Below are 27,754 nucleotides of genomic sequence, written 5' to 3'. Positions count from 1 at the left end.
AATTTTCTTACCGTTAAGGACCAGGGCTGTTTTTACATTTCTGCGATGTTTGTGTTTAGCTGTAATTTTCCTCTTACTCATTTACTGTACCCACATATATTATATACTGTTTTTTTCGCCATTAAATGGACTTTCTAAAGATACAATTATTTTCATCATATCATATAATTTACTATAATTGTTTTTTATAAAATATGATGAAACAAATTGAAAAAAAACACACACTTTTTCTAACTTTGACCCCCAAAATCTGTTACACATCTGCAACCACCAAAAAACATCCATGCTAATTAGTTTCTAAATTTTGTCCTAAGTTTAGAAATACCCAATGTTTACATGTGCTTTGCTTTTTTTGCAAGTTATAGGGCAATAAGTACAAGTAGCACTTTGCTATTTCCAAACCATTTTTTTTTTCAAAATTAGCGTTACATTGTAACACTGATATCTGTCAGGAATCCCTGAATAACCCTTCACATGAATATATATATATTTTTAGCAGACAACCTAAAGTATTTATCTAGGCCTATTTTGGTTTATTTCATGCCACCATTTCCCTGCCAAATGCGATCAAATAAAAAAAATCTTTTTCTTAAACTTTAGGTTTCTCACTGAAATTATTTACAAACAGCTTGTGTAATTATGGCACAAATAGTTGTAAATGCTTCTCTGGGATCCCCTTTGTTCAGAAATAGCAGATATATATGACTTTGGCATTGCTTTTTGGTAATTAGAAGGCCGCTAAATGCCGCTGCGCACCACACTTGTATTATGCCCAGCAGTGAAGGGGTTAATTAGGTAGCTTGTAGGGTTCACTTTAGCTTTATGTAGAGATCAACCTCCCATCTGACACATCCCACCCCTGATCCCTCCCTGACCCCTCTCAAACAATTATCTTCCCTCCCCCACCACCCAAAGGTCACCCCCATCTCAAGTACTGGCAGAAAGTCTGCCAATATAAAAATAAAAGTTTTTTTTATTATATATTCTCTGCAGTGTAGGATACCCCCTTACCACCCAACCTCACTGAGCCCCCCCAAACAGATCTCTAACCCTCTACTTATTTGCCGCTGTCTGCCATTACCCAGTTTTCTCTAAATTATTGTATTATAAAAAAAACACACAAAAAACAAAACACTTTTCCGTAGTGTAGCTGCCCTACCTCATTAGCAAACCCCCTCCCAGATCTCTTTCGAGACATGGATCCCACATATGATCTTCCTCTCCTCCTTCCCCCACCTCGCTTCTTAGCACTCACTGCCATGATGTAGAGTGGCGTAGTGGTCCCACCCACTCCTGTCCCCCTTCACGCCCTCATCCCGCCTCCTCCAGTGATAGTAAAGGTTATTACTGTTTTAATGTTAGCAATTTTCTCTGCACGTGCATGTGAAACATAGCTAGATATTTTCAGTGCACCAGCATTTTAAATACTGCAGCTGCTCAGAACACCAGTGGAACTTGTATCATGTCAGCAATTAACATATTGAGTCATTACCAGATGATACAAGCACCTAAGGCTCTCTAAGCAAGTGCTGGTGCATGAAGTGTACTTATATACACACTTTGAAATTCCCAGTAGCATAGGGGTTAAAAGCAAACACTTGAAGCCAATTTGTCTCTATTAAAAATACACCACACATAAATAGTTTCAATATACTTTTCCGAATATCAATACAGCATATTTCAAACTAGTTCAAAGGATCTCATTTAAAATATAGACATGTTGAAGTAATATTAGTAGTTTCATTAATGTCAAGAATAGAGTCACATTACTTACCTGGGACTGAGCATTAATATTAGCTCCTTCTTTGACAAGAACCTTGACCACGTCTGTTTGCCCAGCCAATGCAGCAATATGTAGAGCCGTGTTTCCTTTCTACGGAACAGGAAATATTAATGACAAGGTTACTTGTAAAGACGCAGTGCATGTATATCATATAATGAAAAAGGACTATTTGCCTTATACAGTGAACAAAAAAACATACATATGAACACAACCAATATACTGATTCTCATATAAATTCCAATATGTACTTTTGCCACTTCCCTAAATGTAAATTATTAAATTGTCTCCTGTATATTTTTCAGTTAGGGAAAACAAATTAATAGACTTGTTTAACATATTTAACTAATTTAACATATAAAATATATAAAATGAAATTGAAACTAGCAATCCAATATTAGTTTTGTAGTAACTACTAACGCTCAACTGAAATTAGCAAAAAGTACCTATGAACCAATGACAATTTGCAGAAATAGGAAGTACATATCAGACAATAACAATTAGCAAGAATTACACTACTGATACTACTAAATGTAGCCACCAATAAGCAAGCGCTATCCAGGGTTCTGAACCTAAAATGGGCTGGCTCCTAAGCTTTAAATTCCTGCTTTTTAAATATTTTTTAAAGATAGTAAGAGATCGAATAAAAATTGATAATAGGAGTAAATTAGAAATTTGCTTAAAATGGCATGCTCTCTGAATCATAAAAAATGGGCTTAGTATTCATTTAAAGGGACAGTCTAGTCCAAAATAAACTTTCATAATTTAAATAGGGCATGTAATTTTAAACTTTCCAATTTACTTTTATCACCAATTTTGTTTTGTTCTCTTGGTATTCTTAGTTGAAAGCCAAACATAGGTAGGCTCACATGCTAATGTCTTAGACCTTGAAGGCAGAATCTTATCTGAATTAATTTTAACAGTTTTTTTACCACAAGAGGGCATTAGTTCATGTGTGTCATATAGATAACATTGTGCTCACGCACGTGGAGTTACCTAGGAGCCAGCACTGATTGGCTAAAATGCAAGTCTGTCAAAAGAACTGAAATAAGGGGGCAGTTTGTAGAGGCTTAGATACAAGGTAATCACAGAGATAAAAAGTATATTAATATAACAGTGTTGGTTATGCAAAACTGGGGAATGGGTAATAAAGGGATTATCTATCTTTCTAAACAATAAAAATCTGGTATAGACTGTCCCTTTAAGGAACATGATATCTAAATCTTGAAGCACCTGAATGTGATGCTGCATATTTGTAAAAAACATAATTTATGCTTACCTGATAAATTCCTTTCTCCTGTAGTGTGATCAGTCCACGGGTCATCATTACTTCTGGGATATTGCTCCTCCCCAACAGGAAGTGCAAGAGGATTCACCCAGCAGAGCTGCCATATAGCTCCTCCCCTCTACGTCACCTCCAGTCATTCGACCAAGGACCAACGAGAAAGGAGAAGCCAAAGGGTGTAGTGGTGACTGGAGTATAATTTAAAAAATATTTACCTGCCGTAAAAAACAGGGCGGGCCGTGGACTGATCACACTACAGGAGAAAGGAATTTATCAGGTAAGCATAAATTATGTTTTCTCCTGTTAAGTGTGATCAGTCCACGGGTCATCATTACTTCTGGGATACCAATACCAAAGCAAAAGTACACGGATGACGGGAGGGACAGGCAGGCTCTTTATACAGAAGGAACCACTGCCTGAAGAACCTTTCTCCCAAAAATAGCCTCCGAAGAAGCAAAAGTGTCAAATTTGTAAAATTTGGAAAAAGTATGAAGCGAAGACCAAGTTGCAGCCTTGCAAATCTGTTCAACAGAGGCCTCATTCTTAAAGGCCCAAGTGGAAGCCACAGCTCTAGTGGAATGAGCTGTAATTCTTTCAGGAGGCTGCTGTCCAGCAGTCTCATAAGCTAAACGTATTATGCTACAAAGCCAAAAAGAGAGAGAGGTAGCAGAAGCTTTTTGACCTCTCCTCTGACCAGAGTAAACGACAAACAGGGAAGACGTTTGTCGAAAATCTTTAGTTGCCTGTAAATAAAATTTTAGGGCACGAACTACATCCAGATTGTGCAGAAGTCGTTCCTTCCTTGAAGAAGGATTTGGACACAAGGATGGAACAACAATCTCTTGATTGATATTCCTGTTAGTGACTACCTTAGGTAAGAACCCAGGTTTAGTACGCAGAACTACCTTATCCGAGTGAAAAATCAAATAAGGAGAATCACAATGTAAGGCTGATAACTCAGAGACTCTTCGAGCCGAGGAAATAGCCATTAAAAATAGAACTTTCCAAGATAACAACTTTATATCAATGGAATGAAGGGTTCAAACGGAACGCCCTGTAAAACGTTAAGAACAAGGTTTAAACTCCATGGCGGAGCAACAGTTTTAAACACAGGCTTAATCCTGGCCAAAGCCTGACAAAAAGCCTGAACGTCTGGAACTTCTGACAGACGTTTGTGCAACAGAATGGACAGAGCTGAGATCTGTCCCTTTAAGGAACTAGCGGATAAACCCTTTTCTAAACCTTCTTGTAGAAAAGACAATATCCTAGGAATCCTAACCTTACTCCAAGAGTAACCTTTGGATTCGCACCAATATAGGTATTTACGCCATATTTTATGGTAAATCTTTCTGGTAACAGGCTTCCTAGCCTGTATTAAGGTATCAATAACTGACTCAGAAAAACCACACTTTGATAAAATCAAGCGTTCAATTTCCAAGCAGTCAGCTTCAGAGAAGTTAGATTTTGATGTTTGAAAGGACCCTGTATCAGAAGGTCCTGTTTCAGAGGTAGAGACCAAGGTGGACAGGATGACATGTCCACCAGATCTGCATACCAAGTCCTGCGTGGCCATGCAGGCGCTATTAGAATCACTGATGCTCTCTCCTGTTTGATTCTGGCAATCAATCGAGGAAGCATCGGGAAGGGTGGAAACACATAAGCCATCCTGAAGGTCCAAGGTGCTGTCAAGGCATCTATCAGGACCGCTCCCGGATCCCTGGATCTGGACCTGTAACGAGGAAGCTTGGCGTTCTGTCGAGACGCCATGAGATCTATCTCTGGTTTGCCCCAATGACGAAGTATTTGGGCAAAGACCTCCGGATGAAGTTCCCACTCCCCCGGATGAAAAGTCTGACGACTTAAAAAATCCGCCTCCCAGTTCTCCACTCCCGGGATGTGGATTGCTGACAGGTGGCAAGAGTGAGACTCTGCCCAGCGAATTATCTTTGATACTTCCATCATTGCTAGGGAGCTTCTTGTCCCTCCCTGATGGTTGATGTAGGCTACAGTCGTGATGTTGTCCGACTGAAACCTGATGAACCCCCGAGTTGTCAACTGGGGCCAAGCCAGAAGGGCATTGAGAACTGCTCTCAATTCCAGAATGTTTATTGGTAGGAGACTCTCCTCCTGATTCCATTGTCCCTGAGCCTTCAGAGAATTCCAGACGGTGCCCCAACCTAGTAGGCTGGCGTCTGTTGTTACAATTGTCCAGTCTGGCCTGCTGAATGGCATCCCCTGGACAGATGTGGCCGAGAAAGCCACCATAGAAGAGAATTTCTGGTCTCTTGATCCAGATTCAGAGAAGGGGACAAGTCTGAGTAATCCCCATTCCACTGACTTAGCATGCACAATTGCAGCGGTCTGAGGTGTAGGCGTGCAAAGGGAACTATGTCCATTGCCGCTACCATTAAGCCGATTACCTCCATGCATTGAGCCACTGACGGGTGTTGAATGGAATGAAGGACACGGCATGCACTTTGAAGTTTTGTTAACCTGTCTTCGGTCAGGTAAATTTTCATTTCTACAGAATCTATAAGAGTCCCCAGGAAGGGAACTCTTGTGAGTGGAAAGAGAGAACTCTTCTTTTCGTTCACCTTCCATCCATGCGACCTTAGAAATGCCAGTACTAACTCTGTATGAGACTTGGCAGTTTGAAAGCTTGAAGCTTGTATCAGAATGTCGTCTAGGTACGGAGCTACCGAAATTCCTCGCGGTCTTAGTACCGCCAGAAGAACACCCAGAACCTTTGTGAAGATTCTTGGAGCCGTAGCCAATCCGAATGGAAGAGCTACAAACTGGTAATGCCTGTCTAGAAAGGCAAACCTTAGATACCGGTAATGATCTTTGTGGATCGGTATGTGAAGGTAAGCATCTTTTAAATCCACTGTGGTCATGTACTGACCCTTTTGGATCATGGGTAAAATTGTCCGAATAGTCTCCATTTTGAACGATGGAACTCTTAGGAATTTGTTTAGGATCTTTAAATCCAGGATTGGCCTGAAAGTTCCCTCTTTTTTGGGAACCACAAACAGATTTGAGTAAAACCCTTGTCCCTGTTCCAACCGTGGAACTGGATGGATTACTCCCATTAATAAAAGCTCTTGTACGCAGCGTAGAAACGCCTCTTTCTTTATTTGGTTTGTTGACAACCTTGACAGATGAAATCTCTCCCTTGGGGGAGAGTATTTGAAGTCCAGAAGGTATCCCTGAGATATTATCTCTAGCGCCCAAGGATCCTGGACATCTCTTGCCCAAGCCTGGGCGAAGAGAGAAAGTCTGCCCCCCACTAGATCCGTTCCCGGATCGGGGGCCCTCAATTCATGCTGTTTTAGGGGCAGCAGCAGGTTTCCTGGCCTGCTTGCCCTTGTTCCAGGACTGGTTAGGTCTCCAGCCTTGTCTGTAGAGAGCAACAGATCCTTCTTGTTTTGGAGCAGAGGAAGTTGATGCTGCTCCTGCTTTGAAATTCCGAAAGGAACGAAAATTAGATTGTCTAGCCTTAGGTTTGGCTCTGTCTTGAGGCAGGGCATGGCCTTTACCTCCTGTAATGTCAGCGATAATTTCTTTCAATCCGGGCCCGAATAAGGTCTGCCCTTTGAAAGGTATATTAAGTAATTTAGACTTAGAAGTAGCGTCAGCTGACCAGGATTTTAGCCACAGTGCTCTGCGCGCCTGAATGGCGAATCCGGAATTCTTAGCCGTAAGCTTAGTTAAATGTACTACGGCATCTGAAATAAATGAGTTAGCTAACTTAAGAGCTTTAAGCTTGTGTGTAATCTCATCTAATGGAGCTGATTCAAGTGTCTCTTCCAGAGACTCAAACCAAAATGCTGCTGCAGCCGTGACAGGCGCAATGCATGCAAGGGGTTGCAATATAAAACCTTGTTGAACAAACATTTTCTTAAGGTAACCCTCTAACTTTTTATCCATTGGATCTGAAAAGGCACAGCTATCCTCCACCGGGATAGTGGTACGCTTAGCTAAAGTAGAGACTGCTCCCTCCACCTTAGGGACCGTTTGCCATTAGTCCCGTGTGGTGGTGTCGATTGGAAACATTTTTCTAAATATCGGAGGGGGTGAGAACGGCACACCGGGTCTATCCCACTCCTTAGTAACAATTTCAGTAAGTCTCTTAGGTATAGGAAAAACGTCAGTACTCGACGGTACCGCAAAATATTTATCCAACCTACACATTTTCTCTGGTATTGCAACTGTGTTACAATCATTCAGAGCCGCTAACACCTCCCCTAGTAATACACGGAGGTTTTCCAGCTTAAATTTAAAATTTGAAATATCTGAATCCAATCTGTTTGGATCAGAACCGTCAGCCGCAGAATGAAGCTCTCCGTCCTCATGTTCTGCAAGTTGTGACGCAGTATCTGACATGGCCCTAACATTATCAGCGCACTCTGTTCTCATCCCAGAGTGATCACGCTTACCTCTTAGTTCTGGTAATTTAGCCAAAACTTCAGTCATAACAGTAGCCATATCCTGTAATGTGATTTGTAATGGCCGCCCAGATGTACTCGGCGCCACAATATCACGCACCTCCCGAGCGGGAGATGCAGGTACTGACACGTGAGGCGAGTTAGTCGGCATAACTCTCCCCTCGTTATTTGGTGAAATGTGTTCAATTTGTACAGATTGACTTTTATTTAAAGTAGCATCAATACAGTTAGTACATAAATTTCTATTGGGCTCCACTTTGGCATTAGCACATATAGCACAGATGTCTTCCTCTGAATCAAACATGTTTAACACACTAGCAAATAAACTAGCAACTTGGAAATACTTTTCAAGTAATTTATTATAATAAGGTTATAGCATCAAATCTTTGTAAAAAACACAATTTTAGCAAAGGCTTGTTCCCATTAGCAAAGGATAACTAACCCTGATAGCAGAAAAAAAAGTTACAGAAATAAACGTTTTTTATCACAGTCAACTACAATCTCACAGCTCTGCTGTGAGTGATTACCTCCCTCAAAACAAGTTTTGAAGACCCCTGAGTTCTGTAGAGATGAACCGGATCATGCAGGAAGTATAGTGAGCTTCTGACTGAATTTTTTGATGCGTAGCAAAAGCGCCAAAAACGGCCCCTCCCCCTCACACACAACAGTGAGAGAGATCAGTAAACTGTCATAAATTAAATAAAACAACTGCCAAGTGGAAAAAAATAGTGCCCAAAATATTTTATTCACCCAGTACCTCAGAAATGAAACGATTTTACATGCCAGCAAAAAACGTTTAACATAAATTAAGTGTTATTAAAAGCCTGTTGCTAGTCCCTGCAAATTAGGCTAAAGTCTTATGCACACAGTATAATTCCAGTGAAGTGCCATTCCCCAGAATACTGAAGTGTAAAATATACATACATGACAGCCTGATACCAGTTGCTGCTACTGCATTTAAGGCTGAGTTTACATTATATCGGTATGGCAGAATTTTCTCATCAATTCCATTGTCAGAAAATAATAAGCTGCTACATACCTCTTTGCAGATTAATCTGCCCGCTGTCCCCTGATCTGAAGTTTACCTCTCCTCAGATGGCCGAGAAACAGCAATATGATCTTAACTACGCCGGCTAAAATCATAGTAAAAACTCAGGTAGATTCTTCTTCAAATTCTACCAGAGAAGGAATAACACACTCCGGTGCTATTATAAAATAACAAACTTTTGATTGAAGGTATAAAACTAAGTATAATCACCATAGTCCTCTCACACATCCTATCTAGTCGTTGGGTGCAAGAGAATGACTGGAGGTGACGTAGAGGGGAGGAGCTATATGGCAGCTCTGCTGGGTGAATCCTCTTGCACTTCCTGTTGGGGAGGAGCAATATCCCAGAAGTAATGATGACCCGTGGACTGATCACACTTAACAGGAGAAATCTGATTAGGAGATATCACCTGAACATCTCTATGTTATAAAGTAATATATTTTACATCATATATTTTTCACCAGTTTGTAAAAGTGAAATTTTAACATTCCTGGCGTAGAGAACATGCAATTTTAAACATTTTAAATCTACTGTGTAAACAGAGTAGATTTGCATAATCAACAAATGCAAGATAACAAGACAATACAATAGCATTTTCTTTGAATTTCAAATGAGTAGTAGATTTTTTTCTAACAAATTTAAAAGTTATGTATATTTCCACTCCCCCTGTACCATGTGATAGCAATCAGCCAATCACAAATGCATATACGTATAGTCTGAATTCTTGCACATGCTCAGTAGGAGCTGGTGACTCAAAAATTGTAAATAAAAAAGACTGCACATTTTTTTTTAATAGAAGTTAATTGGAAAGTTGTTTAAAATTACATGTTGTATCTGAATCATGAAAATTTAATTTGACCTGAGTGTCCCTTTAAGACTCACTTATTCTCATGGGAAACTGTGCAATCTTTATAAACATGATGTGGCTATATTGTCCCCTTCAGTATTAGGATATAACAAAGGGACATCTTGACACATTTTCTTTCAAATTTGCAGACAGAAACAAGTTTCCCCTTTTAATCCATTTTCAACCATGTAACTTTGCTAAGGTTGACTTTCATTAGAAAATTATTTGAGAGTAACCAATGATCCAAGTCAAAATGTGGAAACAAAAAATTAGCTAAGTGGTTGACATCTATTAATAATCATGAAGACTTTTTGCCAAGTAACTGCTGAGTCCTCGGGTAAGACAGAGATGATTCAATTATTTGTAGTTACAACTTCAAAAATCATTATTGCTATCAAGAAACTTATACTAGTCACACTGACCTACAGAACAGAGAAAATAATACAAAGCTTAAACTACACATACCCCAATGTAAATGTATTACTATGCTTAAAGAGCCATTATAATCAGAAAATGACATGTACTAATCCATTAGAGCATCTCATTTTAGAACCATCGACCCTGCAGCACTGTTTGCTTGACCCCTGCAATGGGGTTAAACACACTGTAGAAATATTGCTCGGGACTTGCGGTGCACTGCTGGTCAAGAGCAGAACTTGCCGCTGATCCAATCCGCAGCGCTAGTCGCATGACTGGACTAACAATGTTTTCCTCTCTGGACCAGCAGTACACTGTGAGTCTCGAGCGGTATTTGCTGCTGTGTTTAGGGCATGTCATTTATCGACTATAATGGTTCTTTAAAAAGGACTTGTATAGGCCAAAATGCATCAACACAGCTGGTAAGCACATTTCCATTATTATCTACTTTATTTGTACAATCTACACTATTATTTTAAATTTTTATAGGACACTCAGAATCGTATAGGAAGATAAAAAGTACACCTAGGATCTTATTGGAGGACCACGCCCATCAAATAACCACTCAGAGATTGTCACTTCACAACATATACTCTTTTTTGGCTTTTCATATTTTTTCAAATTTTTTCATCACTGTGTACACACATTGGATTTTTTAATTTTTCAATTTTTTCATCATAATTTTTTGACTGCATTTTTTTCTACAATTTGCACAGTTTTGTTCTACACAAGATTGGATTGTTGATTTATTATTTTTTGGACACTAACTATATCACTTTCCACCTGGACATTATTGCTAGACTTTGTTACTGTTACTATTCATTTTGTATACATACGTTTAACGGATATCCTTCACTGCATAACCCATTGTACGTCTTCTGTTAAGCCTTTGCACATAGATATCATGGATCCATGATTTTGCCTACTGTGATTTTTCCTCTGTTTATCATCTGTGTTTTTATTGTATTTTTATTAATTGTGATATTTTATTGTAATAAATAACATTATTAGCTAGACATCATTAGCTCCCTCAGAGATTTCCCTTGTCCAGATTAGGGACCATCTTCACTCACAGCAACCTCAGCCTTTGTTTAGGTGCTTTGCACACTACACCATCACTTCATAATTAAGATGGAGAATACAATTTAAAAAAAACTTTCCAATTTACCTGTATTTTCAAATTTGCTTCATTCTCTTGGTATACTTTGTTGAAGGGACAGCAATGCACTACTGGGAGTTAGCTGAACTCACCACGTGAGCCATTGACAAGAGGCATTTATGTTCAGTCACTAATCAACAGTTAGCACCTAAAAGTGCATTACTGCTTCTAAGCACAAATGCTACAAAAAGAACAAAGCAAATTAGATAATAGAAGTAAAATGAAAAGTTATTTAATCATTTATCATATGCTCTATCTGAATCATAAAATATTTTTTTGGGGTTAGATGTCCCTTTAATTTATATGTTGGATGAATTTAAATACATCATATGAAGGAATTCTAGCAAAATAAAATGATGTCTGGTTTTACTTAATCTCTCCACAAAGAATGGTCAATCGTTTTGCTAGATTATCATATTTAGTGGTCACCTAAGCTAAATGCTCTTTAGATATTCAAAACAAAGATTAATTAAACTTGTGTCTAAAGGGTTAAAGGGATATGAAACCTAAAAATTTCTCTTTCATGATTTAGATTGAGCATGAGATTTTAAACAATTTTCTCATTTATTTCTATTATACAATTCTCTTTGGTCTCTTGCTATCCTTTGTTGAAAAGCAGGGACATATGCTTAGAAGCCAGCCCATTTCTGGAGCACTATATAGCAGCTGTTTTGTAAGAATGATATCCATTTGCAAGAGCCAGTGGCGTCGCTACAGGGGGGCAATGGGGGCAATGGCCCCCCTTAGTTTATTCTTGGTCCCCCCATGTGCCTCCCACTGAATTAAACAAATTATGCAGCCGCAAGGGCGCCTAATTTGCAAAGTGAAACTGGCACCAAGTCCATCCTCCATGTAGGTAGTTAGGGCATGAGCGGGAGAGCAGGGGTGAACTAGTGACCCTGATGACCCTGATGTACGCAAGAGCTGGGGTAGAGAGCAACGCAACCAGAGGGAGCACGGGAACGGACAGGCTGCTGCTTTATAAAAGCAAAAAGGAGGAGCTTTATATCTGTGAGTGCACTCTAGGGATCCACAGCGACAGCAGAGGGCCCCGGTGTTCTGTGACCCCACCCCCAGCCTTGCACTGGAGTGAGGGTTATCTTGTTTTACCAGCTATGGGGAACTAAGCAGCAGACAAGGTGAATAATGTCACATAAATTGCTAGACACGGCACGGCTATCATCTGTCCTCATACAAACATGCAGTCCTACAGGATGTGGAGATGAAGGCGAAACCTATCCAAGCACTATCGGCTAGATTACAAGTCGCACGCTGACTAGCGTGCAATTTGTAATCTCTGTGTATGTGAGTAAAAGCAATAATGTGCCACACCTGGGCACGGGGAGGGTGATAGCTTCGTGTCTGACACATAACTGCATTAGTACATGGGCATGTGTGTGCATATAGCAGCTGGCGGTGTTATTGTTTATGACGGACAGATGTGTGGACCTATAATGTCTACAGTAATGTACAAAATGCAAATTTCAGTGAATTACAATAACAACAATGTGCATTAGTTATATCGAACACATCATTTATGGCACTGAATTAGAAAATATATGTGCATGGATTTATAATACAATATAACAATGATTACAATATAACAATGAAAATATACTTAAAATGTGGAAATATGAGTCTGTGTGCGTGTGTGTATATATATATATATATATATATATATATATATACACACCTATAGATATATAGATAGATATATATATACTGTATATATGTGTGTGTATTATATATATATATATATATATATAGATACACACACATATGTGTAATAAGTGCAATACACACAACATGTCAATACACCACTTCTATATCTGTAAATGTGATTGAGAAGAACAATTATTTCATGTAAAATGTGATATACACATAAATGCATAGGTAAATAAATGCATGTAAACACATACACACCTGTGTAGCATATGTACAGTTATACTACTGTATATAGATAAACATGGGCGGTTGTGTAAACATTCAGTGACGTTAGGATGAAGCAAGAGACTCCCTGTAATCCCTCAGCAGTTGCTTTGTGTCAAATGTACTGTGTTCTATAACTGCTACAGTGATATCTCCCTTGGTTACAGCACCGTATCCTAAAATACTGTGCTTGTAGTCCCACCAGCTGCTTCTGAATATGAATGCTCCAATGTTTCTTCCTTTGTTTCATTTTATAACTATTGGTTCCCCATACAAATGCGGGTTTCCCTAAGCAATATGCTCGCTCTCCAAAAGTTGTGTTTGCAATCTGAGATGAAGCCAAACTATTGTGCTACTTTAAATGGCTATTATTGTAATAAACACAGCATATGGATGAAGGTCACACCTTGGTTGCTGTACATATAGATATTTATATAAATGTATTTAGTTATATTTTAGTGGTATGATTTAGTGGTGAAAATTATTAGTGCCTCCCCAGATTTAACTGTGGTATTTTATGTGCCCTCCCATATATTGTTCCCAGAGTCGCTACTGGCAAGAGAACTAGAGGGCAGCACTATTTCCTGCCATGCAGTGCTCCAGATGCCTACCTAGGTATCTCTTCAACAGAGAATATCATGTTAATAAAGCAAATTTCATAATAGAAGTAAATTGGAAACTTTTTTTTTTAAATAGTATCCTCCCTCTGAATAACAAAAGAACATTTTTGTTTCTGCCCAGTTTGAAATCTCGTCAAACTCTGCCCACTAATTACATCACAATCTGGGCTGCATCTAGGCACTCTGCTGAATAGCATGGACAGTGTTGTATCCAACTAGAGAGCCTTTTTTTTTTCTTTCATGATTTTGAAAGATTATGCAATTTTAAACAACTTTTTAATTTAATTCTATTATCTAATTTGCTGTATTCTCTTGATATCCTTTGCTGAAAAGCATATCTAGATAGGTTCCGTAGTTGCTGATTGGTGGCAGCACATAGATGCCTTGTGTGATTGGCTCACCCATGTGCATCGATATTTTTTCAACAAAGGATATCTGAAGAATGAAGCAAATGAGATAATTGAAGTAAATTGGAATGTTGTTTAAAGGGACAGTAAACCTTAAAAATAATGTTATATAATTCTGCACATAGTGCAGAATTATATAACATTACATTAGCCAAACTTTTTAAATCATAATATTGCCTTTTTATTTTGAAAAAAATATTGCTGTTTTACAGACCCGCTCTCTGTACTCTGCTGAGCGGGTCTGTTGTTTTTACTGAGCGCATCGGGCCAGCTGTATAGTCACAGCCCGGCCCGACCGCGCCATTAGACACAGTGCAGCTCGCTCCTACTCTGTCTGACAGCGGGAGCGAGCTGCACTGTGTCTAATGGCGCGGTCGGGCCGGGCTGTGACTATACAGCTGGCCCGATGCGCTCAGTAAAAACAACAGACCCGCTCAGCAGAGTACAGAGAGCGGGTCTGTAAAACAGCGATATTTTTTCAAAATAAAAAGGCAATATTATGATTTAAAAAGTTTGGCTAATGTAATGTTATATAATTCTGCACTATGTGCAGAATTATATAACATTATTTTTAAGGTTTACTGACCCTTTAATATTGTATTCTCTACCTGAATCATGAAAGAAAAATTTTGGGTTTAGTGTCCCTTTAAGGATTTTTTATAACAGTCTTTTAAGATTAGACTTCAGACATACAGTAAGTCCAAACTCAGAAAGACACCTTGTGTACTCACTCAGTATCACTCACAGTTGCATGCTGGGGGACGGAAACAAAACACAATACTGTTCTAATATTTAGTAGATATTTTGTGCACTATAATCATTTTCAGTTTAGTCAAGAAAAGCAAAAAGGGTGGCAGGTGTGTTCATCTGGCTCAGTGATGAGGAGTCCCCGAATAAAATATACCAGAGAGACACCCACCAGGCACTGACTGGCAAGATATAGCATGGGGAAATAATATTCTAAATATTTTTTTTAGATGAGGAAATACCAACACTCATAAATACAGTATTATATTCCTGTCAGAATGGCCATCAAACTCCATACTGATTAAACTTGAACATTTGGGATTATAGTATTGACTAAAACAAGACATTACCTTGGTAGCAGAATCCACTGAAGATCCTCTTTCCAATAATTCCTGCACAAGGCCAATATGTCCCTCTTTTGCAGCAAGGTGCAAAGCATTGAGTCCATTCTGTAAAAGTGTAAAATCAAACAGATATTACAATCAAATCTAGCTAGAGCAGCTACTGGGTTTTATATATTGATGCAACTGTATTTTTATGTTTAATGCAGCAAGCAAACAAGTTGTGAAAGTATCATGATAATTTAACGCAGTTTCAGTTTGGTTATGTTTCTTTCTTTTATAAGATATTTCATTAAATGTATCAATCATATAATGTAATATGTTATATCCAAAGGTGCATTATTGTATAGCATAGTTAGTAATATATATCTAGATATCCTGCTGTGGTACTGTGCAAGAACACAAGTGTTAGATCAGATAACTAATCTATACTGTCTCAGTAAACTAAAACCACTAAGATGTGTGTTTATTGACTCATATGCCATTCATATATTCTAATCATTTTAATTTTGATTATTTTTTTTAAAGTTCATTACCTGTAATATATATATTCTGTAATACTTTTGCCATTAATGTTCTACATAATGTACTGTATAGTTTTAACTGTTTCACATCTCTCTTCCAAGAAGTGCACTCTATTCCTTGTAAGATTTGTACTTTTTACAAAATAAATCTTAAAACTGGTGTCACTGACCTGTGAGCTTCTAAATATTACAAATTACGAATTTAATATATTATTTTATATCAATCTTTTTTTTTTGCTTCTACATCTATAAGGTACACAATTTTTAGAAGTAAATTTCAGAAGGGGATGAAATAAATTGTCATAACACACAGAGGTGAACAAAATATATTTTTGCATTAGTTATATTAATTTAAATACAGACTTATAACCTGACTTCTTAAACACACAAATGAATAAATAGAGTACCAGCATTAGCCACCCACCTACCTCTCAAATTTACCACCAGAAAAATTCTGTGGGACTGAAGTTAAACAGTCTGCTAATATTTGTGTAAAACTATACAGTTACTCCTCGTACAAATATGAAAAAAAACTGCTAACTGTAAATCAGTCCCAGCACATGCAAAACACAATTCTTTTCACTCACAGGGCTCCATTTATCATGTCCGCTGGATCTCGCTGCGAGTGGACAGCATACGCTGTAAGCATTTAACATTGCACAAGCATTACACCATCAATGCTTGAGCAATGCCATCCCCTGCTTGCTGGCGGCCAATCGGCTACTAGCAGGGGATGTCAATCATATCAATTGGATTGGGATGATTTAAATCTGCCACCTTATAGGTGGACAGGTCTTAAGACTGCTGCTACTTAAAGGGACACTGAACCCAATTTTTTTCTTTTGTGATTCAGATACAGCATGCAATTTTAAGCAACTTTCTAATCTACTCCTATTATCGTTTTTTCTTTGTTCTCTTGCTATCTTTATTTGAAAAAGAAGGCATCTACGCTTATTTTTTTGGTTCAGACCTCTGGACAGCACTTGTTTATTGGTGGATGAATTTATTCACCAATCAACAAGAACAACCCAGGTTGTTCACCAAAAATGGGCCGGCATCTAAATTTACATTCTTGCATTTCAAATAAAGATACCAAGAGAATGAAGAACATTTGATAATAGAAGTAAATTAGAAAGTTGCTTAAAATCTCATGCTCTATCTGAATCCCGAAAGAAAAAAATTGGGTTCAGTGTCCCTTTAACGATTGTTTCAGGCGAACCTGAAACAATGGGCCTCCGAAGCAGCAATCACTGCTTCCTAAATGGAGCCCATTGTCTTCTACTGATCACAAACTAACAAAATTATTTTACCTATAAAACTCTTTCAATCATAAAACGTAGATGAAACCCAATTTTTTATTTTATGATTTAGATAGAACATGCAATTTTAAGCAACTGTCTAATTTACTCCTATTGTCAATTTTTATTTGTTCCCTTTGTATCTTTATTTGAAAAGCAGGAATGTAAAGCTTAGGAGCCGGCCCATTTTTGATTCAGCACTTTGGGTGGCACTTTCCGATTCATAGCTAAATTTATCCACCAATCAGCAAGCACTACCCAGGTACTGAAGCTTACATACCTACTTTTCAAATAAAGATACCAAGAAAAAAATGCTTACAATTGCATGCTCTATCTGAATCATTAAAGAAAAAAATTGGGTTTTATATCCCTTTAAAGCTGACTAAAGAAATATAAAAAACATTTTGTTAATGTGAACATTTCCTCAGTGCACCAGAATGTGCTCTATGAATGGCTATCTGTCAAATATTTTTTTTGTCATTTGTATGGTTAAAAAAAGGCAACAACAGCCAATCAGTGCTGAACTCTTACTTTGATTTTAAAATGATCTTGTGGGATTTCATCATAATCACGCATGATTTCATAGTAAATGTCTTTAAATGGACTGTGCCTGCACATGCCAGACACACACTCCCTTGCTTGTCCTAGGACAAGCTTCCTGATTGGATGTTTAAAGTCCCTCAAAAGTGGGATGGTGCTACTGAGGAAATTTTGAAGAAAAATATAATAATTTTTTAGTTAGAGATGTTCATGTGATATAATCATCTTTTTACAGATATACTGTATCACTTTCAAGTGATTCAAGATTTAGGTAAGAACCACAATTAATCAAGAGACTTTTCTTTGTTGATTTAGAGAATTTCATTATGTGACAATTAGGGACTTGAGGAAACACAACTATCTATGAATTATTTATTTTTTTAATCAATGGAAATTGTATATAACATTTCAACCAGAATTTCAAAATGCAAAATGATGACCTGATTAATCAGGCAATTGAAATAAAACAGCCTTAAAAATTATTAATGCAACACCCTGTAGCGAGTATATTATTATAGGAAACTGGAAGAACCTCTGATGTCATTAGTCCCTGCTCTATTCCCCCACAGGCTCAAAAATAGCACTTAATGAATGAACATTTTTAGCAGCTGCTGTAAATAGAAAATGCTTTTTCCACTTTGGAAAAATCATGACTAAAAGCCAGTGAACTTATACACACACTTCTTATAGAAACTTTAATAAAAGCAACACACATAACCTGATTTCCATCCAATGCATCCCATATGCACACACTCCTTTCACCTGCGCACTATGGAACTCTCATTCTGTCTGCAACAAACTTACAACCATTCATGACCTGTTTATATCAAATGCTTTCACCCTTTTAGCAATTACAGAAACCTGGCTATCTCCTTCTGACACCGTTTCCATTGCTGCTTTCACACATGGTGGTCTTCACTTTAGCCATAACCCTAGGCCAGGAGAGAAACGTGGCGGCGGTGTTGGGATCCTGCTCTCCCATTCCTGCACTTATCAGTACTCCAATCCCATCTCTCTCCTTTTCCTCCTTTGAAGTCCACTGTATACACCTGTTCTCCCCCCCCTCAATCAAAGTGGCAGTCATCTATCGCCCTCCTGGACTGACCTCCCAATTCCTTGACAACTTTGCCGCCAGGCTTCCTCACTTTCTCACTACAAATATACCAATCCTAATTCTTGGGGACTTCAATATTCCCATTGACAACCCATCTGCCCCTGCTGCCTCTAAACTTCTTTCACTCACATCCTCCTTCGGTCTCTCACAATCCACACTATTCCATACTCACTGTGATGGACACTCCATCGACCTGGTATTTTCCTACCTCTGTTCTATATCTGATCTCACCTGTCACCCTTTTCCCATTTCAGACCATCACCTGGTCACCTATAATATTAATGCAACAGCTAAACCCACTTCTCCATCCCGCCCCCGCACCTGTAGAAATCTACATGCTGTGGATCCGCTTCAATTTTCAAAACTCAATCAAGATCTCCTCCCTACCACTTCCACTATAACCTGCCCTGATCTCGCTACAGCCCACTATAACAAAACTCTCTCCTTTGCATTAGACAAACTTGCCCCTCCCCAACTGAGCCGTCCATTACAGCCCTGGCACGCTCAGCAAACACGCTATTTGCAAAAATGCTCTCATACTGCTGAGCGTGCCTGGAGGAAAACTCACTCTAAACCTGATTTCATCCACTATAAGTTTATTCTTCGTTCATACACTTTGGCCCTTCACTTAGCCAAGCAAACCTACTTCTCTTCTCTCATATCTACTCTTTCCTCAAACCCTAAATGACTGTTCTCCACCTTTAACTCTCTCCTCTACCCACCTGCTCCACCCCCCCAATCTGTCTTTAGTGCTCAAGACCTGGCAAAACATGTACTATCCAAAGCAACATCCCAACACCAACCTGCAATATTCCAACAACAGGCCCAGTTACTCCCTTTACCACCCTCTACATCTTCCATCCAGCCACTGAGAATGAAGTTTCTTTATTACTATCTTCCTCACGCCTCACTACCTGCCCTTCCCATCTAATACCAACCCTGTCTTCCACCCTCACTCCTGCTCTTACTCACATCTTCAACCTATATCTCTCTACCGGCTCATTTCCACCTTTTTTCAAACACGCAAAAGTCACTCCCATACTCAAAAAACCCTCCCTCGACCCTAATTCTCCTGAAAGCTACCGCCCCATATCACTGCTTCCACTAACATCAAAACTCCTTGAAAAACTAGTTTATAATCGCCTAACCCACTTTCTGTCTACCAACTCTTTGGTTGACCCCCTGCAATCTGGATTCCGCCCCAAACACTCAAATGAGACTGCCCTTACCAAGGTTACTAACAATCATCTCTCTGCTAAAATTATTGGCCACTACTCTATACTCATCTTACTTGACCTCTCAGCTGCCTTGGACACAGTTGACCACCCCCTCCTCCTACAGACCCTTAGCACTTTTGGCCTATGTGACACTGCTCTTTCCTGGATTCACTCCTATCTTTCTCATAGGTCTTTTTCTTTGTCATTTGCCGGTGACTCCTCCTCTCCAATTCCACTGTCTGTTGGAGTACCTCAAGGATCTGTTCTGGGTCCTCTACTATTCTCCATTAATACCTCTTCGCTGGGTAAACTTATCAAGTTATGACTTCAAATATCACCTCTATGCTGATGACACCCAGATCTACCTCTCCACCCCTGCTCTCTCTCCCTCTGTCCTTTCTCATGTCAGCGACTGCTTATCTGGTATTTCTACCTGGATGGCCTCTCACCACCTAAAGATTAACATGTCCAAGACTGAGCTCCTTCTTATCCCCCCTAAAGCTCTACGCCGACTTCTGACTTCTCTATCCCTGTTGACAGCATCACCATTTCCCCATCACCCCAAGTCCGCTGCATCTGAGTTACACTTGACTCAAATCTATCCTTTGTCCCCCATATCCAATCGCTTTCTACATCCTGCTGCAACCATTTACGCAATATTTCCAAGATTGGCCCTTTTCTGAGCGCTAACACCACAAAGCAAATAATCCACTTCCTTGTTATTTCCCGACTTGACTACTGCAATAACCTACTTACTGGCCTTCCTTTTTCCCGCCTCCCCCCCCTTAAATCCATCCTAAATGCCTCTGCTAGACTGATTCACCTTTTCTGTCGCTCTGTATCGGCTGCACCTCTCTGCAAGTCCCTTCATTGGCGCCCCATTCACAGCAGAATTAAATTCAAAGTTCTCACCCTTACATACAAAGCTCTCACCAACGCCGCTCCCCTCTACCTATCCTCTCTAATAAACAAGTATACTCCCGCCTGCCCACTAAGATCTAACAATGACCTGCTCCTTGCATCCGCAACTATCACCTCCTCTCATGCTAGACTGCAGGACTTCTGTCATGCAGCACCTACCCTCTGGAACACTCTCCCTTGTGCTGTCAGGCTTTGCCCTAATCTTTCTTCCTTTAAATTCTCCCTGAAGACTTTTCTGTTCAGGGAAGCCTGCGACTCAACTCAACAATTCATTTCACTTACCTAACATTTTCCTCCTCTAACTCTGCATTAACATCTTTCTCAATCTTTACGCTACTTATGAAGGAGCTGAGATCCGCAGTTTGGGAACGAGAAGACAAAGGTATTGTGTTACACACCCCTACATTAACGCTACCTAACAAGTAGCAGGTACCTGTTCATAGCGAATCGCTGCTAGGAGAGCAGTAAAAATACGACTAACTGTTTTTTAAGAAATCCTGGTCGGTTTATATCCTGTTGTGCTTATAAGGAATACCGCACTCACTACAAATAATTCAATACAGTATAAAGAACTTACAAGGAATACCGCATTCACTACAAATAATTCAATACAGTATAAGGAACTGATCATAAGGATTATGATTAATCTCAACAACTAAGAATCATTACCTTCGTATTGAAGGCCTTTTCTACTCCTTTAAGCGTCTATATATAAAATCTTTAAACTGAACTGGGACTTTTGTGATCAGAGATTAAACAATCAGAGAGATACTCCTAATTTTTAATTTTATTATTTTTTCAGTTATTTATATAGATATTTTAGGTCACTTTATGCATTTTAAGAAAGAGAGCTCTGTAAACTGATTGATATTAAGTATAACTGTTGTTATTAAATTGATATTAAATTGTCTATTTTATATTGGCCTTATTGATTACTTAAAAGAGGTTTGAAATTTGACCTATTCATCTATTATAGACGTATTCAGGGTTTATATGTTCGTATTATTCACAAATTCATATATTAACGATAGTATATATCCATAATACACTTATAGGAATATACTTCCATTCTGTATTTGTGACACACATTGATATAAAGTATCCACAGTTTAACCTTTGCTATTGGTATGAATTGATACACTAGTAAGTTGCCTAAGTTAATTTGAGGATTTTTTGTACACATTTGATATAATAGGAATATTCGCAGTTTACTTAGGAAGACACACTCTTATTAACTATTTACACTTCAACAGTGGGAAACAGTCTCCATGTGTCCCTCTTGTAGTTGACTCCTCTGATTTTAGTGAACTTCCTGATGTCTAATGGCAGTGCAGATATGTATCAGAGTGAGACTTGTGAAGTTAACAGTGTACACTTCCAATTCTCTTAACTGGGAAAACTTACAGTTTTCAGAGTTGAATTACAGGAACATAGGGCAAATGAAATAATGAAATTATATGGCAAAGGATTATTTTTACTATACAAAATTAAACATTTCATATTACAGCCTCAAAGTATTTTATGTACCTTTCAATTGTATTTGTGTGACTGGGCTAAAATAATTAGAGTGTTATAGGTAGGCTGACCATATTGCCGCTTTAAGAAGGGACACATATGAAAAATACATATGTTAGGGATGTTATACAAAACATTTCTTTAAACAGCCCTAAAAACAGCCCTGGCATATGTATGTTTCATATGTGTCCCTTTTTAAAGCGGCAATATGGTCACCCTAGTTATAGGAGTAGTGCTTCTTTCCCATGACATAATTGAATCGGAAGACTATCCTATTTTGTAAAAAAATCTCTCAGTGACATCAGATATTTGTTGCTCTAATGTTTATATTTGTTAATCTTTTGTGACATCTACACTTTAGAATAGTAGAATAAAAAAATAATATATGTAATTTTGTAACATGGCTTCTGTGAATCTCCTGCAGTTAGAACTGCATAAAAATATATTTTGTGCAGTTTACCTAGGGGTAAAACAGAGTGGGTGGAATAAGTAAAATATTGCTGTATGTGGTCAAATGTCCCATAACCTGCGCACTTGATCATTCTGCTGCAAAAGTGTCTGGAATTTTTTTAGGTATCAAAAAGTAAAAGAAATGCGTCCATTTAGGGTTCTAAAGTATGAAGAAAAGGGTGCACACATTATTTAAGTAATGGAGTTTGCTTGGAATACATATCTTAAAGCTAAAAAAAAAAGTCCTTTCCAAGTCTCATATATGAGGCCCTTTGAATCCTTTAAATCAGTGTTTCTCAACCGGGGTCCTCAAGTACTCCCAACAGAACATGTTTTAATTATAGCTGAACTAGTGCACAGGTGAAGTAATCAGCTAATCAGTAACCATGGTTACTAACCTTCTCTCACCCATCAGCTGATTATCTCACCTGTGCACTGGTTCAGCTATAATGAAAACATGGCCTGTTGGGGGTACTTGAAGACCGAGGTTGATAAACACTGCTTTATATAATACAAGTTGCCCCTCACTGACCTAGATTCTATTTTCAAATCACTTCCAACGATTCCTTAAAATTTAACAGGGAATTCCCTCATTTGCTATTGTTTTTCTTTTAAAGATGATCAGCATTGTCAGTTCTGTGCTGGCAGCGCAACATGCCAAAACACTATATAACACTGTGTGCATTTCTATCTCTTTACATACACATATCCAGGTTATAAATGAAACATGAACCCCTGTGATATTTGCTTTCCATTCAGCTGACCTCACCCCACAACTAAATTATGTCATGTCTCACTGACAGTCACACTAATTACACACCTGTACATGTTTAACTGACAGTCACACTAATTACACACCTGTACATGTCTCACTGACAGTCACACTAATTACACACCTGTACATGTCTCAATGACAGTCACACTAATTACACACCTGTACATGTCTCACTGACAGTCACACTAATTACACACCTGTACATGTCTCACTGACAGTCACACTAATTACACACCTGTACATGTCTCAATGACAGTCCCACTAATTACACACCTGTACATGTCTCACTGACAGTCCCACTAATTACACACCTGTACATGTCTCACTGACAGTCTCACTAATTACACACCTGTACATGTCTCAATGACAGTCCCACTAATTACACACCTGTACATGTCTCACTGACAGTCCCACTAATTACACACCTGTACATGTCTCACTGACAGTCACACTAATTACACACCTGTACATGTCTCAATGACAGTCCCACTAATTACACACCTGTACATGTCTCACTGACAGTCCCACTAATTACACACCTGTACATGTCTCACTGACAGTCTCACTAATTACACACATGTACGTGTCTCACTGACAGTCACACTAATTACACATCTGTACATGTCTCACTGACAGTCTCACTAATTACACACCTGTACATGTCTCACTGACAGTCACACTAATTACACAACTGTACGTCTCACTGACAGCCACACTAATTACACACATATACGTCTTACTCACAGTCCCATTAATTACACACCTGTATATGTCTCACTGACAGTCACACTAATTACACACCTGTACATGTCTCACTGACAGTCCCACTAATTACAAACCTGTACATGTTTAACTGACAGTCACACTAATTACACACCTGTACATGTCTCACTGACAGTCTCACTAATTACACACCTGTACAGCGCAGTGCCCTGAGACCCTTACGGGTGAATAGCCGCGCTTTACAAGAACCCAATAGATAGATAGACTAATTACACACCTGTACAAGTCTCACTGACAGTCCCACTAATTACACACCTGTACATGTCTCACTGACAGTCACACTAATTACACACCTGTACATGTCTCACGGACAGTCACACTAATTACACACCTGTACATGTTTAACTGAGAGTCCCACTAATTACACACCTGTACATGTCTCACTGACAGTCCCACTAATTACACACCTGTACATGTCTCACAGACAGCCACACTAATTACACACATGTACATCTTACTGACAGTCCCATTAATTACACACCTGTACATGTCTCACTGACAGTCACACTAATTACACACCTGTACATGTTTAACTGACAGTCCCACTAATTACACACCTGTACGTCTCACTGACAGTCCCACTAATTACACACCTGTACATGTCTCACTGACAGTCACACAGATTACACACCTGTACATGTCTCACTGACAGTCACACTAATTACACACCTGTACATGTCTCACTGACAGTCACACTAATTACATACCTGCACGTGTCTCACTGACAGTCTCACTAATCACTGTGCACACACACCCGTACTAGCACTCATCATTGTGTTCACACCTGCAGGTACACTGATCCTCACACACACTTGTACACGCACATTGATCATTTTGCTCACACCTGCAGGTACATTGATTATTACACACAGACTTGTACACGTATCAATACACACAGACAGTCATACTGATCATTGTGCTCACACCTGCAGGTACACTGATCATCACACACATTTGTACACATACAACTACACAAAGATATAGTCAGACTGATCATTGTGCTCACACCTGCAGGTACACTGACCATCACACACACTTGTACACGTATCACTACACAAAAACAGTCAGACTGATCATTGTGCTCACACCTGTAGGTACAATGACCATCACACACACTTGTACAAGTATCACTACACAAAGACAGTCAGACTGATCATTGTGCTCACACCTGCAAGTACACTGACCATCACACACACTTGTAGACCAATCACTACACAAAGACAGTAACACTGATCATTGTGCTTAAACCTGCAGGTACACTAATCATCACACACACTTGTACATGTATCACTACACACACAAAGATAGTCATACTGATCATTGTGCTCACACCTGCAGGACCACTGACCATCACACACACTTGCACACGTATAACTACACACAGACAGTCATACTGATCATTGTGCTCACACCTGTAGGTACACTAATCATCACATACACTTGTACATGTATCACTACACACACAGGCAATTATACTGATCATTGTGCTCACACCTGCAGGTACACTGATCATCACACACACTTGCACATCTACAACTACACAAAGACAGTCAGACTGATTATTGTGCTCACACCTGCAAATCATCACACACACTTGTACACGTATCACTACACAAAGACAGTCAGTCTGATCATTGTGCTCACACCTGCAGGTACACTGACCATCACACACAGTTGTACAAGTAACACTACACACAGACAGACATACTGATCATTGTGCTCACACCTGCAGGTACACTGACCATCACACACACTTGCACATGTACAACTACACACAGAAAGTTATACTGATCATTGTGCTCACATCTGCAGGTACACTGACCATCACACACACTTGTACAATTATAACTACACACAGACAATCAGACTGATCATTCTGCTCACACCTGCTGGTACACTAATTATCATACACACTTGTACATGTACAACTACACAAAGACAGTCAGACTGATCACTGTGCTCACACCTGCAGGTAAACTGACCATCACACACACTTGCACACGTACAACTACACACAGACAGTCATACTGATCATTGTGCTCACACCTGCAGGAACACTGACCATCACACACACTTGCACATGTACAACTACACAAAGACAGCCATACTGATCATTGTGCTCACACCTGCAGGTACACTAATCATCACACACACTTGTACATGTATCACTACACACACAGGCAGTTATACTGATCATTGTGCTCACACTTGAAGGTACAATGATCATCACACACACTTATATACGTATCACTACACAAAAACAGTTATACTGATCATTGTGCTCACACTTGCAGGTACACTGACCATCACACACACTTGCACACGTAAAACTAAACACAGACAGTCATACTGATCATTGTGCTCACACCTGCAGGAACACTGACCATCACACGCACTTGCACACGTATAACTACACACAGACAGTCATACTGATCATTGTGCTCACACCTGCAGGTACACTGATCATCACACGCACTTACACATGTACAACTACACAAAGACAGTCAGACTGATTATTGTGCTCACACCTGCAAATCATCACACACACTTGTACACATATCACTACACAAAGACAGTCAGACTGATCATTGTGCTCACACCTGCAGGTACACTGACCATCACACACAGTTGTACAAGTATCACTACACACAGACAGACATACTGATCATTGTGCTCACACCTGCAGGTACACTGACCATCACACACACTTGCACACGTACAACTACACACAGAAAGTTATACTGATCATTGTGCTCACATCTGCAGGTACACTAATTATCATACACACTTGTACATGTACAACTACACAAAGACAGTCAGACTGATCACTGTGCTCACACCTGCAGGTAAACTGACCATCACACACACTTGCACACGTACAACTACACACAGACAGTCAGACTGATCACTGTGCTCAGACCTGCAGGTAAACTGACCATCACACACACTTGCACACATACAACTACACACAGACAGTCATACTGATCATTGTACTCACACCTGCAGGAAAACTGACCATCACACACACTTGCACATGTACAACTACACAAAGACAGCCATACTGATCATTGTGCTCACACCTGCAGGTACACTAATCATCACACACACTTGTACATGTATCACTACACACACAGGCAGTTATACTGATCATTGTGCTCACACTTGAAGGTACAATGATCATCACACACACTTATATACGTATCACTACACAAAGACAGTTATACTGATCATTGTGCTCACACTTGCAGGTACACTGACCATCACACACACTTGCACACGTACAACTACACAAATACAGTCATACTGATTATTGTGCTCACACCTGCAGGTACACTAATCATAACACACACTTGTACACACATCACTACACAAAGACAGTCAGACTGATCATTGTGCTCACACCTGCAGGTACACTAATCATCACACACACGTGTACACATATCACTACACAAAGACAGTCAGACTGATCATTGTGCTCACACCTGTAGGTTCACTGACCATCACACACAGTTGTACAAGTATCACTACACACAGACAGACATACTGATCATTGTGCTCACACCTGCAGGTACACTAATCATCACACACACAT

General features: G+C 39.2%; 1 protein-coding gene across 19 annotated transcripts in view; it reads right to left on the bottom strand.

The window, feature by feature from the left end:
- ANK2 (ankyrin 2) overlaps nucleotides 1–27,754 on the bottom strand; it is a 469,556-nt gene that overhangs the window by 273,485 nt on the left and 168,317 nt on the right. For all 19 annotated transcript variants that reach the window (XM_053703568.1, XM_053703580.1, XM_053703565.1 and 16 more), the window contains exons 3-4: nucleotides 15,035–15,133; nucleotides 1,775–1,873 (exon numbers count right to left, since the gene is read on the bottom strand). In XM_053703568.1, the coding sequence (XP_053559543.1) occupies nucleotides 1,775–1,873; nucleotides 15,035–15,133 (198 nt within the window). The remainder of the gene's footprint in view (nucleotides 1–1,774; nucleotides 1,874–15,034; nucleotides 15,134–27,754) is intronic.

This window comes from Bombina bombina, chromosome 2, assembly GCF_027579735.1.
Source record: "Bombina bombina isolate aBomBom1 chromosome 2, aBomBom1.pri, whole genome shotgun sequence".
Lineage (NCBI taxonomy): Eukaryota > Metazoa > Chordata > Amphibia > Anura > Bombinatoridae > Bombina > Bombina bombina.
Note: the sequence above shows the minus strand (reverse complement) of the source record. Positions and strands in the feature narration are given on the sequence as shown.